At 43.9% G+C, this 11,836-nt stretch overlaps 1 protein-coding gene across 8 annotated transcripts in view; it reads right to left on the reverse strand.

Annotated features, from left to right (window-relative positions):
- PDE5A (phosphodiesterase 5A) overlaps positions 1–11,836 on the reverse strand; it is a 118,023-nt gene that overhangs the window by 11,243 nt on the left and 94,944 nt on the right. For all 8 annotated transcript variants that reach the window (XM_053256800.1, XM_053256795.1, XM_053256794.1 and 5 more), the window contains 3 exons: positions 11,147–11,272; positions 9,207–9,301; positions 636–723 (listed from right to left, as the gene is read on the reverse strand). In XM_053256800.1, coding sequence (XP_053112775.1) covers positions 636–723; positions 9,207–9,301; positions 11,147–11,272 — 309 coding nt within the window. The remainder of the gene's footprint in view (positions 1–635; positions 724–9,206; positions 9,302–11,146; positions 11,273–11,836) is intronic.

Below are 11,836 nucleotides of genomic sequence, written 5' to 3' on the forward strand. Positions count from 1 at the left end.
TGGGAAGTTCAGGCTGAGAGAGAGTGACTGGTCTAAGACCATGGCAAAGGCAAGACTCAAACCAGGGAAGTCCGGATTTACAATTCAGCCTCGAACCACTGCGCAATACCAGCTCTGCCAAGAGGATTTGATCCTATAATACCATATTTAGCCGAATAGAAAACTCTGACTTTAAGATGGCTGCCTTTAAAAACTCAGATTAAATCCATCTTAAATCTGCATCTAACTAAAAGGAAGAGGATACTGAATTAAAGAAGACCCCACCCTACCCCCCGACCCTGTTTGTAACATCAAAGAATAATGTGGGGGGGAAACTGGTCTTGGATTCAGGAAAATACGTTATTATTGTACTGCTGGCTCCATAGAAAGTTTAACTAAAGAACTGAAGCATATGATTCTCTTTTCCTTTGGCAGTAAGCACTCGACATGGCATTAACAGAGTCCCCTGAGCTTAGCAGGCAGCATTCGGAAAAGTCTGGCGGCTCTGAGAATGCCTATTTCTGCCTTCTTGCCCCAAAAAGGCATAAAAAACAGTTAAGAAGGGAGCATAATGCTGGGAATCCACTCAACACTAAAAATAAAAGCAAACTAGGCGAGGTTTTCCTTCAGTGCGCACACAACAAAGAGTTATTTACCGGAGTGTTCAGGATCATCAGGCATTGGTCAAAATGGTGATGTTCCATGATTGAGTGGCAATACAGCTGGGCAAGAGGGTGCTCACTTCTGAAAGGTGAAATCAGAGAGCACACATCAAATGCAAAGGTCACATAGCAAGGTGACTAGAGATTGACAAAGGTCTTCAAAAGGCCAAGACAGGGGCTATTTTTAAAAAAGAGGCTCAAAGCACTGCGAGATCATTTCTTTAATGCACATGTGACTACAGCATAGCCCTGTATGAAGAACTGTCGTGCTAGTCACTTGGCTGCCTATACCATCACTGGAGGCGGCGGAGGAGGAGGCATAAGAAAGACCCCTGGGTGTGAGGGGAGGAAGGACTGCATGAGAAGATGGTTTGCTCACCTGCGTTCTGCTACCACCAGGGCTGCTGATGCTGCATCTTTCTGCTGTTGGGAAAGAGCACCTGCAGCTGCAGCCTCCTCCCATCTCAGGGAAATGGCTACAGGATGCTTCTTCCTCAAGAGAAGGAAGTGGCAGTGAAGGAGCAATTCATCAGGAAAATGCTTTCTCCGTTAAGAGCCCCGCCACCTATTGAGATCATCTGTGGAGGTCCATCAGCAGCTGCCAACTGGAAGTTTTTCACACTGCCTCTCCTCTGGAATGGAGCTGTGCTTTCACATTATCAGACAAATGTATCCTGAAGTCCCTGCGAGCTATCAGGGAGCACTTCTCACACAATTCAGGTTTTTCATTGCATGTTAGAGTGTAGCCTGATTTATATCTGGTGTAAAAAAAAAAATCCACTTTTTAGGTCAGCTTTTGGGGGCAACTTCGAACATGCAGTAAAGCCTTGCAGAAAACCCGTGGCAAAGCCTGCTGTCTGGGAAAGCTCCAGCTCGTCTAGTGGCTACTCAGGGGCAGGCCTTCTCCACTGCTGCCCGGATGCTTTGCGATGTGCTCCCTGTAGAAATGAGTCTCTCCATCTCTACCAGCTTTTAAAAGTTAAGACACATTTATTCATCCAGGATTTTAATCAGACCTATCGAATCTATCATTGATTTGATTCAAATGCTTAACACTGGTAATACTGATTTGATTCAAATGCTTAACACTGGACAATACTCTTTGAGTATTTTACTCAGTTTGTCCTCAGTGTCATCTATTTTCAGTCAAAGGGTGACACTATTCACTTCTACATTGCATCAAAGAACATTCTCCCATAGCCTTATCTTTAATTTACCATTCTTTGCCCTAGGTTTTTTCTTTCTTTCCCCTCACCTACTCCTCCTGCTCTTTTTTCCTCTTTCTGTTCAACTGGTCAAATACACGTGTAAAAAAGTTCAATTGCTTTGTTAAAACACTCACAGCTCTGGTGTTGTGATGCAATTCAAACTGATGCCTGTAGAGGCCACCAGCACATAAGAAATGAGTAGGGATGTGAAGAAAATGAATTTTGTGCTTTGTTTCAAGCAAAACAGGATCCTATGGGCATTTGGGGAAAAGGTTAAAAATTGTTTAAAATCACTTATTTGTCCATTTCTTTTGTGGGTTGGGTGGTAGGTAGCACCCATCATGCCCTACCACACAACCCACCTTAGTGTCCCTAAGAACTACCTATAGGGAACAATGGAGTGTTTTGAGTTTCCCCATTGTTCCCTATGGCCAGAACAAGCTGCACTTCAGAGAGCACAAAAGTTTTGCATTGCAATTTGCAATGCATTTTGCAACCCTGCCTTGAAAAAATCTGCAGATTAGAAGCACACAGTAAAAGAGAATCTGTCCCTCCCAACACAGAACACACATTTCAAACACAGTCCAAAAACTGTCAAGTGAAGCACAAGTAAGTTAGTCTCAAGGTCAGACATGCAGCTCATCACAGCAATCACCAAGAAATAACACACACACTTTGTCTCACACACAGAGCACTGCCACTGTCCATTTCTTGCCACAACACTATCTCACAAACAAAACAAACTACAACTCAAGGAAGGCAGGCACCCAAGGTCTGCCTTTGTCAATCTGATATTCAGCAAAACCAGATAATATAGCAGCAATAGCACAGCATGTCATATTTTTCTCTCAGTGCTGAGAGAAGAAAACCACAAAATCAAACCTTCCTTCCTCCTCTCCTGATGTATTCTCTTCAAGAGAGGGGCACACTATAAGACTCTGCCTCTCAGTCCCTTTGAATACATTTTACAATTCCCTCCTTTCGGGCTCCCCCCGCACTCCCCCCAGCCAATGGAGACACATTTGCCCATAACACTTGATTTGCATGATAACAAACCAACAAATAAGCAAAGAAATCACAAGCCAATTGGAAGCCACTGCCAGAAAACCAATCAGCAAGTGAAAAACAGGCCTCTAAAATGGTGCTCAACATGTCAGGGTTGTTTTGTTCCGATATGTTGACAAAATGGGGTTGCTTTGTTCCGAGCTCAACCGAGCTCAAAGCAGGCCCCTTATTTAAAGCGTGTTTTGTTTCGAGCCTGAAACACTAAAAACAGCCTGTTTCGAGTTGAAATGTTTTGACATTTCAAACATTTTGCACATCCCTAGAAATGAGGATAATTACCCCAATATGCCATGCAGCAAATTATTATTCAATCATTTATATCCTACCCTTCCAGTGCTTGGGTTGGCTTATAAAAGTGTAGTATAAAGAAAATACTAAAATACTAAAACAAGGAAAAGAAAGGTAAAATCATAAAATTACCCAAATGACAATTAAACTTAGTACAAACTCATCAAGCAGTGACACTCACAACCTGAAATATACTTTCAGTATTAAAGCTATCCAACATGCAGTGAGCAGCTACAAGTAAAGAGGGAGAATTGAGACCCTTTAACACATTGAGGCTATTCTCACGAGTGTGCAAAACTGGGCTAAAGAGCCAAGCCCAGTTTTTCATGCTTGTGTGAACCACCAGGTTCACGTCCGATCCTGGTGGCTACATGGTGGCAAACCCGCCAAAGTAGCTAGCTTCCTTCTAAAATGAAGTTAAGGCAGCAAGTACTCCATAAATTCATTTTTTTAATAGTGTGTCAGCCGCGGCTGGCACATTCGGTGGGTAGGGTCCCAGTAATGCACTGCACACTCACGTAGTGCATTATTTGGACTCCTGGGGGTGGGGCCACATGCTGTGGCATGTCCCGGCACCCCGACCCCAGAGCTGCCGGGCGAGCCGCAGGGGAATCCACCTGCCCAGACAAGGAAACACGATTGTATGCTGGGAAAGTAAGCTTAACCCTTCTTCCCTGCAGACAGCCCGCGAGCAGTTCTCATTGATCATGAGAAGAGCTCTATTATGTTCAATACATGCATAGTAGCATTCTTCCTATCTGTACCCCCATTTGAGGGGACATATACCTGGGTTCAAAGATGCACATACAGAAAAACAAACACATGTATACAGACACCTGTATGCACATCAAACAGCCAGCACAGCCTAACATGTCCATAACAGTGTGCCCTTCTAAGGCAGCATTGAGGTTGCTCAAATGGGCACTTGCACAAGCACAGCTTCTGTAGATTTCCCCATTTGGGACAATGGGGAAATCTATGGAAGAGCTGCTTGTGCAATCGCCTGTTTCACGCAGCTCCGACACTGCCTTTGAAGGGAGCAGCAGTATAGGCATGTAATGCTACGCTGGATGCCAGCCAGTGTTCCCTCTAACAGGGATTCCCAGTTGTTGTTGACTACAACTCCCACAATCCCCCAGCAAAAGCTATTGCAGCTGGGGATCCTGGGAGTTGTAGTCAACAGCATCTGGGAATCCCTGTTAGAGGGAACACTGATGCCAGCCCTGGTACATTCATATATGTTTCTGTACACACATACATCTTTCTGAGTGAATCACTGTACACGCATCCCTTTTAATGTGAATCAGGGTTCAGGCCTATGGTACATTTCTGTACTAGAAAGCCTTCATATGTTGAAGCCAGACAACCTATGTCTGAGTGGCCCCAAAACTCTCCATCAGCTCAAAACGATATAGAGTGCCACCTATTCCTTGCAGTATCCCTAACTGGGCCCAATCTCTATCAGCAACATGTCTCACCTTCTGTGAAAGGCCCACTTTATGAACAATGGAGCAAAACCATCTTTCATATTCCTTAATTTTAAAATCAGTTTCATTTGACGTTTCATTCACAGGAGTAGCCTGGAACTATCGTGTAACAACCAGTCTAGTTTACACACAGTATGACACCACATAAAGAGAGTTAGCTCCCTGTTATTGTGTGCAGGCGCAGAACACAACTGTGAAATTGCAGTGAGGTCACATAGAAGAATAGCAGATAGAGTTTAAATATAGACGATGCCAAACTTAATTATCCAATCAGTTACGAATCAAGTGAGTAATTTGGGGCAAGTCACTGTATGTCAGTCTAACCTTCATTAAAGGGATATATATATATATATATATATAGAGAGAGAGAGAGAGAGAGAGAGAGAGAGAGAGAGAGAGTAAGAGTATCCTGTGCTAAGACAGCACAGCAAAGAAAATTACAATAATTGGAGTAGGATTCAAGGGTAAGAAGGAGAAGCAGGCAGCAGACAAACTGGGATGTAAGTTGTCCTGGCACGGGTGGGAAACATTTGTTATTCCTGCCCCAACATCATCCAGCGAAGCAGAGAGAAGGCCCCATTTTTATGAATGTCACATGCTTATACAGGCTACATCTATATAATTATTAATTTATGCTGGCCTTGGGCCGAAATAAACAAATACATACATACATAATTATTAATCCATATAACATGATTATATGGAATTCATTGCCACAATGCAGTGGTGGCGGCGAACATTAGCTTAGGTGTCTTCTTCAAAAATAATTTTTAAATGCCCAGAGGCAGCGTGGTATAGAGGTTAGAGTGCTGGACTAGGACTGGGGAGACCAGAGTTCAAATCCCGATTCAGCCATGACACTTGCTGGGTGACTCTGGGCCAGTCACTTCTCTCTCAGCCTAACCTACTTCACAGGGTTATTGTGAGGAGAAACTTAAATATGTAGTACACCGCTCTGGGCTCCTTGGAGGAAGAGCAGGATATAAAATGTAAAATTAAAAAAAAAATCTAACATAAGAACAGCCCTTCTGGATCAGGCACAAGGCCTATCTAGTCCAGCATCCTGTTTCACACAGTGGCCCACCACCAGATGCCTCTGTGAAGCATGGTCTGAGAGCTCGTCTTGTGGTGGCAAGCATGAATTGTCCCCTTTGCTAAGCAGGGTCTGCCCTGGTTGCATTTGAATGGGAGACTACATGTGAGCACTGTAAGAAATTCCCCTTAGGGGATGGGGCTGCTCTGGGAAGAGCATGTCCCAAGTTCCCTCCCTAGCATCTCCACCATCTCCAAGATAGGGCTGAGAGAGACTCTTGCCTACAACCTTGGAGAAGCCGCTGCCAGTCTGGGCAGACAATGGTCTGACTCGGTATATGGCAGCTGCCTATGTTCCTAGGCAAGTGGTGAGGGCATGCCCTCTCTCCTGCTGTTGCTCCCCTGCAACTGGTATTCAGAGGCATTTTGCATCTGAGGCTGGAGGTGGCTTATAGCCACCAAACCAATAGCCATTGATAGACCTGTCCTCCATGATTTGTCCAAGTCTACCATCTATCTATCCAAATCTACCAACTATTAGCCATGGTAGCTAACCATGGGACCTCCATCCAGAGGTTATTTGCCCCTGATTATTGGATTCTAGAGGTAAGCAATAGGGGATGACTACCTCCATCATGCCCTGCTTGTGAGCTTCTCAGGGGCATCTGGCTGGTCCCTGTTGTAAACAGAGTAATGGATTGGATGAGTTTTTGCTCTGATAATGCAACACAATACTTAGGTTTTTGTGCCTTTCTGTGCATACTTCTGGAGGATGGGGTTGGGGGAAGAAGGAAAGGAAGGAAGCTTTATGCCTTAAAAACAAAACCTATTTTATGTAATGTTTGCATACCATTCTGATTTTTAAAAAAATATCTTCTCCAAGAAAAGATTGTTGAGCCAAGTGTCCCTGCTCCCACAACCCACAAAGGACAACACTGATCCTCATTTTAATCTGGTCTTTACTAGCCTGAGGGGTTAAAAAAAAATCCCTAGAACCATTTTAGTCTAAAAAGAAAATGTTATGAAAACGTAATAGTCTCTACTTTGTGGTGTGCATGAATGCTAGGCTTCGCTGCCGACGACATTTTCCCAGGACGTTTCTGGAAGGGCAGTGATGCATCTCCAGATGTTTTTCAGGAAATAATTTATTCTTAAACAAATAAAGTAAAAAATAGCCAACTAGTTCCAGCCACTGCAAATCTGCAGGTTGCTGGTTGCCTGTGAAAGGACAGAAATGTAGGGATGGGGATAGTGTGAAGGGCTGAGTGAAAATGTTCAATTCTTTCCTCCTCATACTATGAATTATCTTGATATCAAATGTTTCCCCCTCCTGCTATCATACTTGTTCTTTGGTGGAAAATTCCAAACATTACAAGTTGTGATCTTAACACGGGGAGAAATTAGTCAATTTTAGCTTCACCACGCTAAATATTTTGGGAAATGTCACCTCTTTCCAACTTAGAAAGCACCGTAGGAATAAGACCTTAGCAACAACTCTAACAGCAGGAGCGGTGGCAAGGACACGGGTGGATGACCAACCATGAAAGTGCCGTGTTTTTCCTATATGAATTATGGAATCCCTGAAGAGATTCCATCAGGCCACCTAATTCAGGCCTTGGCACAAAACAGAATAATCCTTTTTTTAAAGCACCCTTGACAAATACTTGTTCAGATGTTCCCTAAAACCCCAAAGAAGAAGATTCCACCATCTCCGCAGAAGATTCTTGATGGACCCCCTTAGCAAGTGTGCGGAGAGTTCCTACTTTTCTTAGGAAGCTTTCCCAAACATTTGTCTTACTTACAGTATTGGGGCTGGAACGATAAGTCAATTAACTAGTTCAATTCACTGGTTAAAAACCTTTGTCCCAAATTAACTGGGCAGCAGGTTTTTTTAAACATTGTTAATTATTTTAACTGCAAGAACTTATAAAAATGGTGGAGTGCCAGGCACCATCTTTGAAAAGGCATCTCTTGTGATCTCACATACGCAAGGCAAAGTTTCTTCTAAGGCGGTGCCAGCTGTGACACGTGCATGAGCATCATCTAAAAACAAGTGAAGTACACCTAGGACAGCTGTATTCACACACAAATTTAAATTATACACTGGATCAATCACCACAATTCATGGTTTGTCAACTAAGATGTCGTTAATTTGTTAAGAGCCACACTAAATATTTTCCCCTCTAACGTAAACCCATTGGCCCCAATCCAAAGAATAGTGGCCGACATGATATGCATTGATACAGAGTTGCTGTGCACTGGTTGGGGCTGCTGTGGACTAGTGAGGCAGCCCTGATACTGTAGAGGAGTCTCTATAGTATCAAACGTGGCTGATGATAATGGGAGTTGTTCAACAGCAGCTGGAGAGACAAGATTGCCTACCTCTGCAGTAGAGAATGTGCAAGCAATGCTGTCAGTTTCTTCCATTATCTCTAACAATGGAAGCGCCTCTTGCACAACCACCTGTTTTCTACAGCTGCTTTATGGGTCCACAGCAGCCCTGATGTGGTACACAGCGGCTCCATTCCACTGCGCATCACGTCAGCCAGAGAGCTGCACAGAAGGACGTGTATCTACTGCTGTGCTCATGTAATCCCACCCTTCCTCCAATCAGTTTGGAGCAGCACATGTGATTCTTTCCTTACTCCCCCACCCCCGCCATTTTATCCTAATAACAGCCCTGTGAGGATGAGCGAGAGGGACTGACACAGGATTACCCAATGAGCTTCTTAAGTCCTAAATTAAGCTACCTAAATTCCCAGTCCTAATCTGACACTCTAAGGCAGAGGTCTCAAATTGCGACCCTCCTACACCTCCCATCACCCCCAGACACAGTGGTCAGTAGCCAGGAATGATGGGAGTTGTAGGCCAGTAAGGGCCACAGTTTGACACCCCTGCTCTAAGGGCTGTCTGTCTCCACAGAATGCCGAGATGGCTTTCACACCAAGCTTACCATACTGTCAGGACCTGAGTCCACAGTGGGCCATAAAGGACATCCGGCTGTGCATAACCACCAAGCTCTGATCAAAGAGAGAGAACTGTAGGAAGGGAGCTTGCGCCACCTTGGAAGCCTCTTGACGACACCAAAAGACCAGAGGTCAGTACTTCCTGTCTCCTATGAAGACCTTTGGGCTTGCTTACTGGCTTTAGGAACTAGGAGATTTTGTTCTCACTGTTCCTTCCTGGCTACAGATCCTCTTCACCTTCAGCAGTTCAAAAATAGCTAGAGGGCTGAAGTTGTGCAGCCCTGCCCTAATTTCTTCCCTTTCTTGCCTCACCTGGCCCTAAACTCAACTGGAGCTGGATCTGACACTTGTCTTCTGACACGAAAACTGCTTTGGGAACTTTGATTGAAAAGCAGTATATACATACTTCTTGTATTCGTATTTGACACTTATCTCATGTCTCCTAAGAGCAATCCAAACTGGAGCTCAAAAGTTTCTTCAGACCCAAATCAGCTCCCTTTTTAATTCCCATTTACTTACCTTTGAATGTAAGAATTATTCACTCCTCTGTGATCTAAATCATGGCTCAGGGCTGCGATCAGCAAAGCAAGTACCTCCACATCAGTGAGGCTGTTCTGAATGAGATATGAAATGCGGGAAAAGAGATACTATGAAAATCTGGATTTAACACTATGTGCACTACATATTGGTTCTTTTCTTAAATGTGGACATTATGAATACAGATTTCAAACTGAAATCTAGTTTCTTTCAGTGTAAATGAGTGTGTCAATCCTTGAACTGTAATTGGATTTATTAACATGATATATGTTGGTTTAGTAAAAAAAATACACTATATCCTGAAGCGTGTATCATGTCACAACTCTGTAGATCCCAGTCTGGATTCAGACTGTTGCCAAAAAGCTGTCAGAACACAATGTTGTGTCTTATGAGATTTTGTATCAGGTTTCTTACCCCACCGATTACCAGTTACCACAGACTATAAAGTAAAACAAAAGCTTATTTCAAATACAGGCAGACCTGTTCATTTTCTACTTTCCAGTCCTCTGCTACCTGGTAAATAATTTGGATTCATGAAACACAGAGCATTCAGTTTAAAAGAAAGCTTGTATTTTACCTCTTAAGGCTGAAAAGGTTGAACAACATGTAGGCAGCATGTGGGTTGTTGCCCTTTCGCGTATTACCTTTTCCACGGGGCTCCAGTTTCTTGTCATGAGCCTTACTCATACGGTGGTGCTGTCTCTCCTTTGGCCATGAACTTCCCTACTGCTCAGTCCAAAGGCCCACATAGCCCAACCCCTTGCTTCAACAGCGGGCCAGTCAGACACTTCTGGGAACCTTACAAGCAGGGTGTGGTCAATTTCCATATTGGCACACTATCTCTAAATCTAGAGGTTTCATTTAGCTAGGTGTGCCTATGCGTATTGGATCCCCCATATTCAAAACCGAGAGCTGACATAAAAAAAGGGGGCAACCCATATCCAAGGATTGGTTGACACAGCCAATAGCAGCTCCACATGATGCAGTTGTACACACTGGCATCAGTTGTGAGTGTACTGGCCATTGCATGAAGGAAGCAATGAGACCTGGCATGTTCCTGCAGCTACAGTATCCTAGTTATCATTTTTGCTGTCATAACAGTACTTTCTCAAGTCAGTTGTGCTTATTTTTGCTGCAAACTTGTAGATGAATTCAGGGATGCTCTGAGTGGCACATTACATCTCTCATATCACATTCCTAGGCATAAGCCATATGGAATATGTGAATTTACTGTTAAGATGACTTAAGGTGCTGTGGTCTGTGCTAGGAGTGTGCTCAAAACTGGTTTGCCCGGTTCGGTTTGAGTCCAGACTGGACTCGAACCGGTCTGGGCATGTTCAGTTTTGTTCACCCCCAAACCAAAGTTTAAAAAAGAAATTTTCTCTTTTAAAAAACTCACCGCTGGGCCCGGGTAACTTTGTTGCCTCCGGAGGTAGCAGGTCATCCTGGGCATGCAAATAGCCCATACAAAGGAGAGGCGGCCTTCAAAATGGCCACCGTGAGATGAAAGAGGGCCACGAAGGCCAGAAAACAGGCTGAACTGGCCCCGTAAAGACCAGGGGAAAGCCAGCAGGGAGAGGGGGAAGCTTCAGAGACACCCACTGCGGCCTCGGCAGCACCCCCAGAGGTGGCAAAGTTACCCAAGTCCGCAGGCAGTTGTGTGTGTGTGTGTGTGTGTGTGTGTGTGTGTGTGTGTGTGAGTGAGAGAGAGAGAGAGAGAGAGAGAGAGAGTGAGAGAGACTGACTGACTGACTTTTTGAACCCTGGACCAGCTCCAAGCCAGCCTGGGGTTGAGCCGAACTGGTTCTATGGCAAACCGACTCGATCTTGAGCCGGTGTGCACATTTCTAGTCTGTGCCAGTGTCACAGTGGCTGATTTTTTTTTAAAAAAAAGATATTCTAATGGAAATAAGCATGCATACCTGAATTTTCCCTGACTTTAAAGAAGCAAACATGCACTGGGCGGTGTTAAAGGCATGTCTCCAATTGTGATAAGCAACATTCTTCCGATAATTTTTTCTCACGCTTAAAATCCATCTGCAAAGGACCTTTAAACAAAATCATTATTCCATCAAAAGGACAATAAACTCTACAATGTTTTCACAGACACAAAAATTACATTCCACTTATGAGTACTTCATCATGGATCTGGCTTCTTTATAAGTTTTGCAGACTTGAAAACAGATACTGTATATTCTAGTTATGCTATTTCTACTGTCAGCTATAAATTTCTCATTTTGAGCTGCGCCAATCCTTATATACAGTTTGAACAGAGAGTTATAAAAGTGAAATCAAGGGATGACATCCTAAATATGGAAGCATCCATGAGCCAAGCAGATGCACTGTACTGTGGAAACCTTTCTTAGTTGCTTCATGTGTGTGTAGGGGTGATTTTCTCTTCTCTCTATGTCCTCTGGAAATGCCTGTACTACCCAAAAATATATCCCTGAAAGCTTCACAGCCCTCAGGGACATGTTTTCAGGTGGCAGAGGGCATTTCTGGATGAAACAGAGAGTGGGGAACATTGCCCCTATTCATCCTCTGTGCTGCAGAATTCTCGAAGCTCTTCGCAGTGTGGGTGTCTCTTCCCAGCAAGTGGATGCTTTCTTAGT

This window comes from Hemicordylus capensis, chromosome 5 (assembly GCF_027244095.1).
Source record: "Hemicordylus capensis ecotype Gifberg chromosome 5, rHemCap1.1.pri, whole genome shotgun sequence".
Taxonomy (NCBI): Eukaryota; Metazoa; Chordata; class Lepidosauria; order Squamata; family Cordylidae; genus Hemicordylus; species Hemicordylus capensis.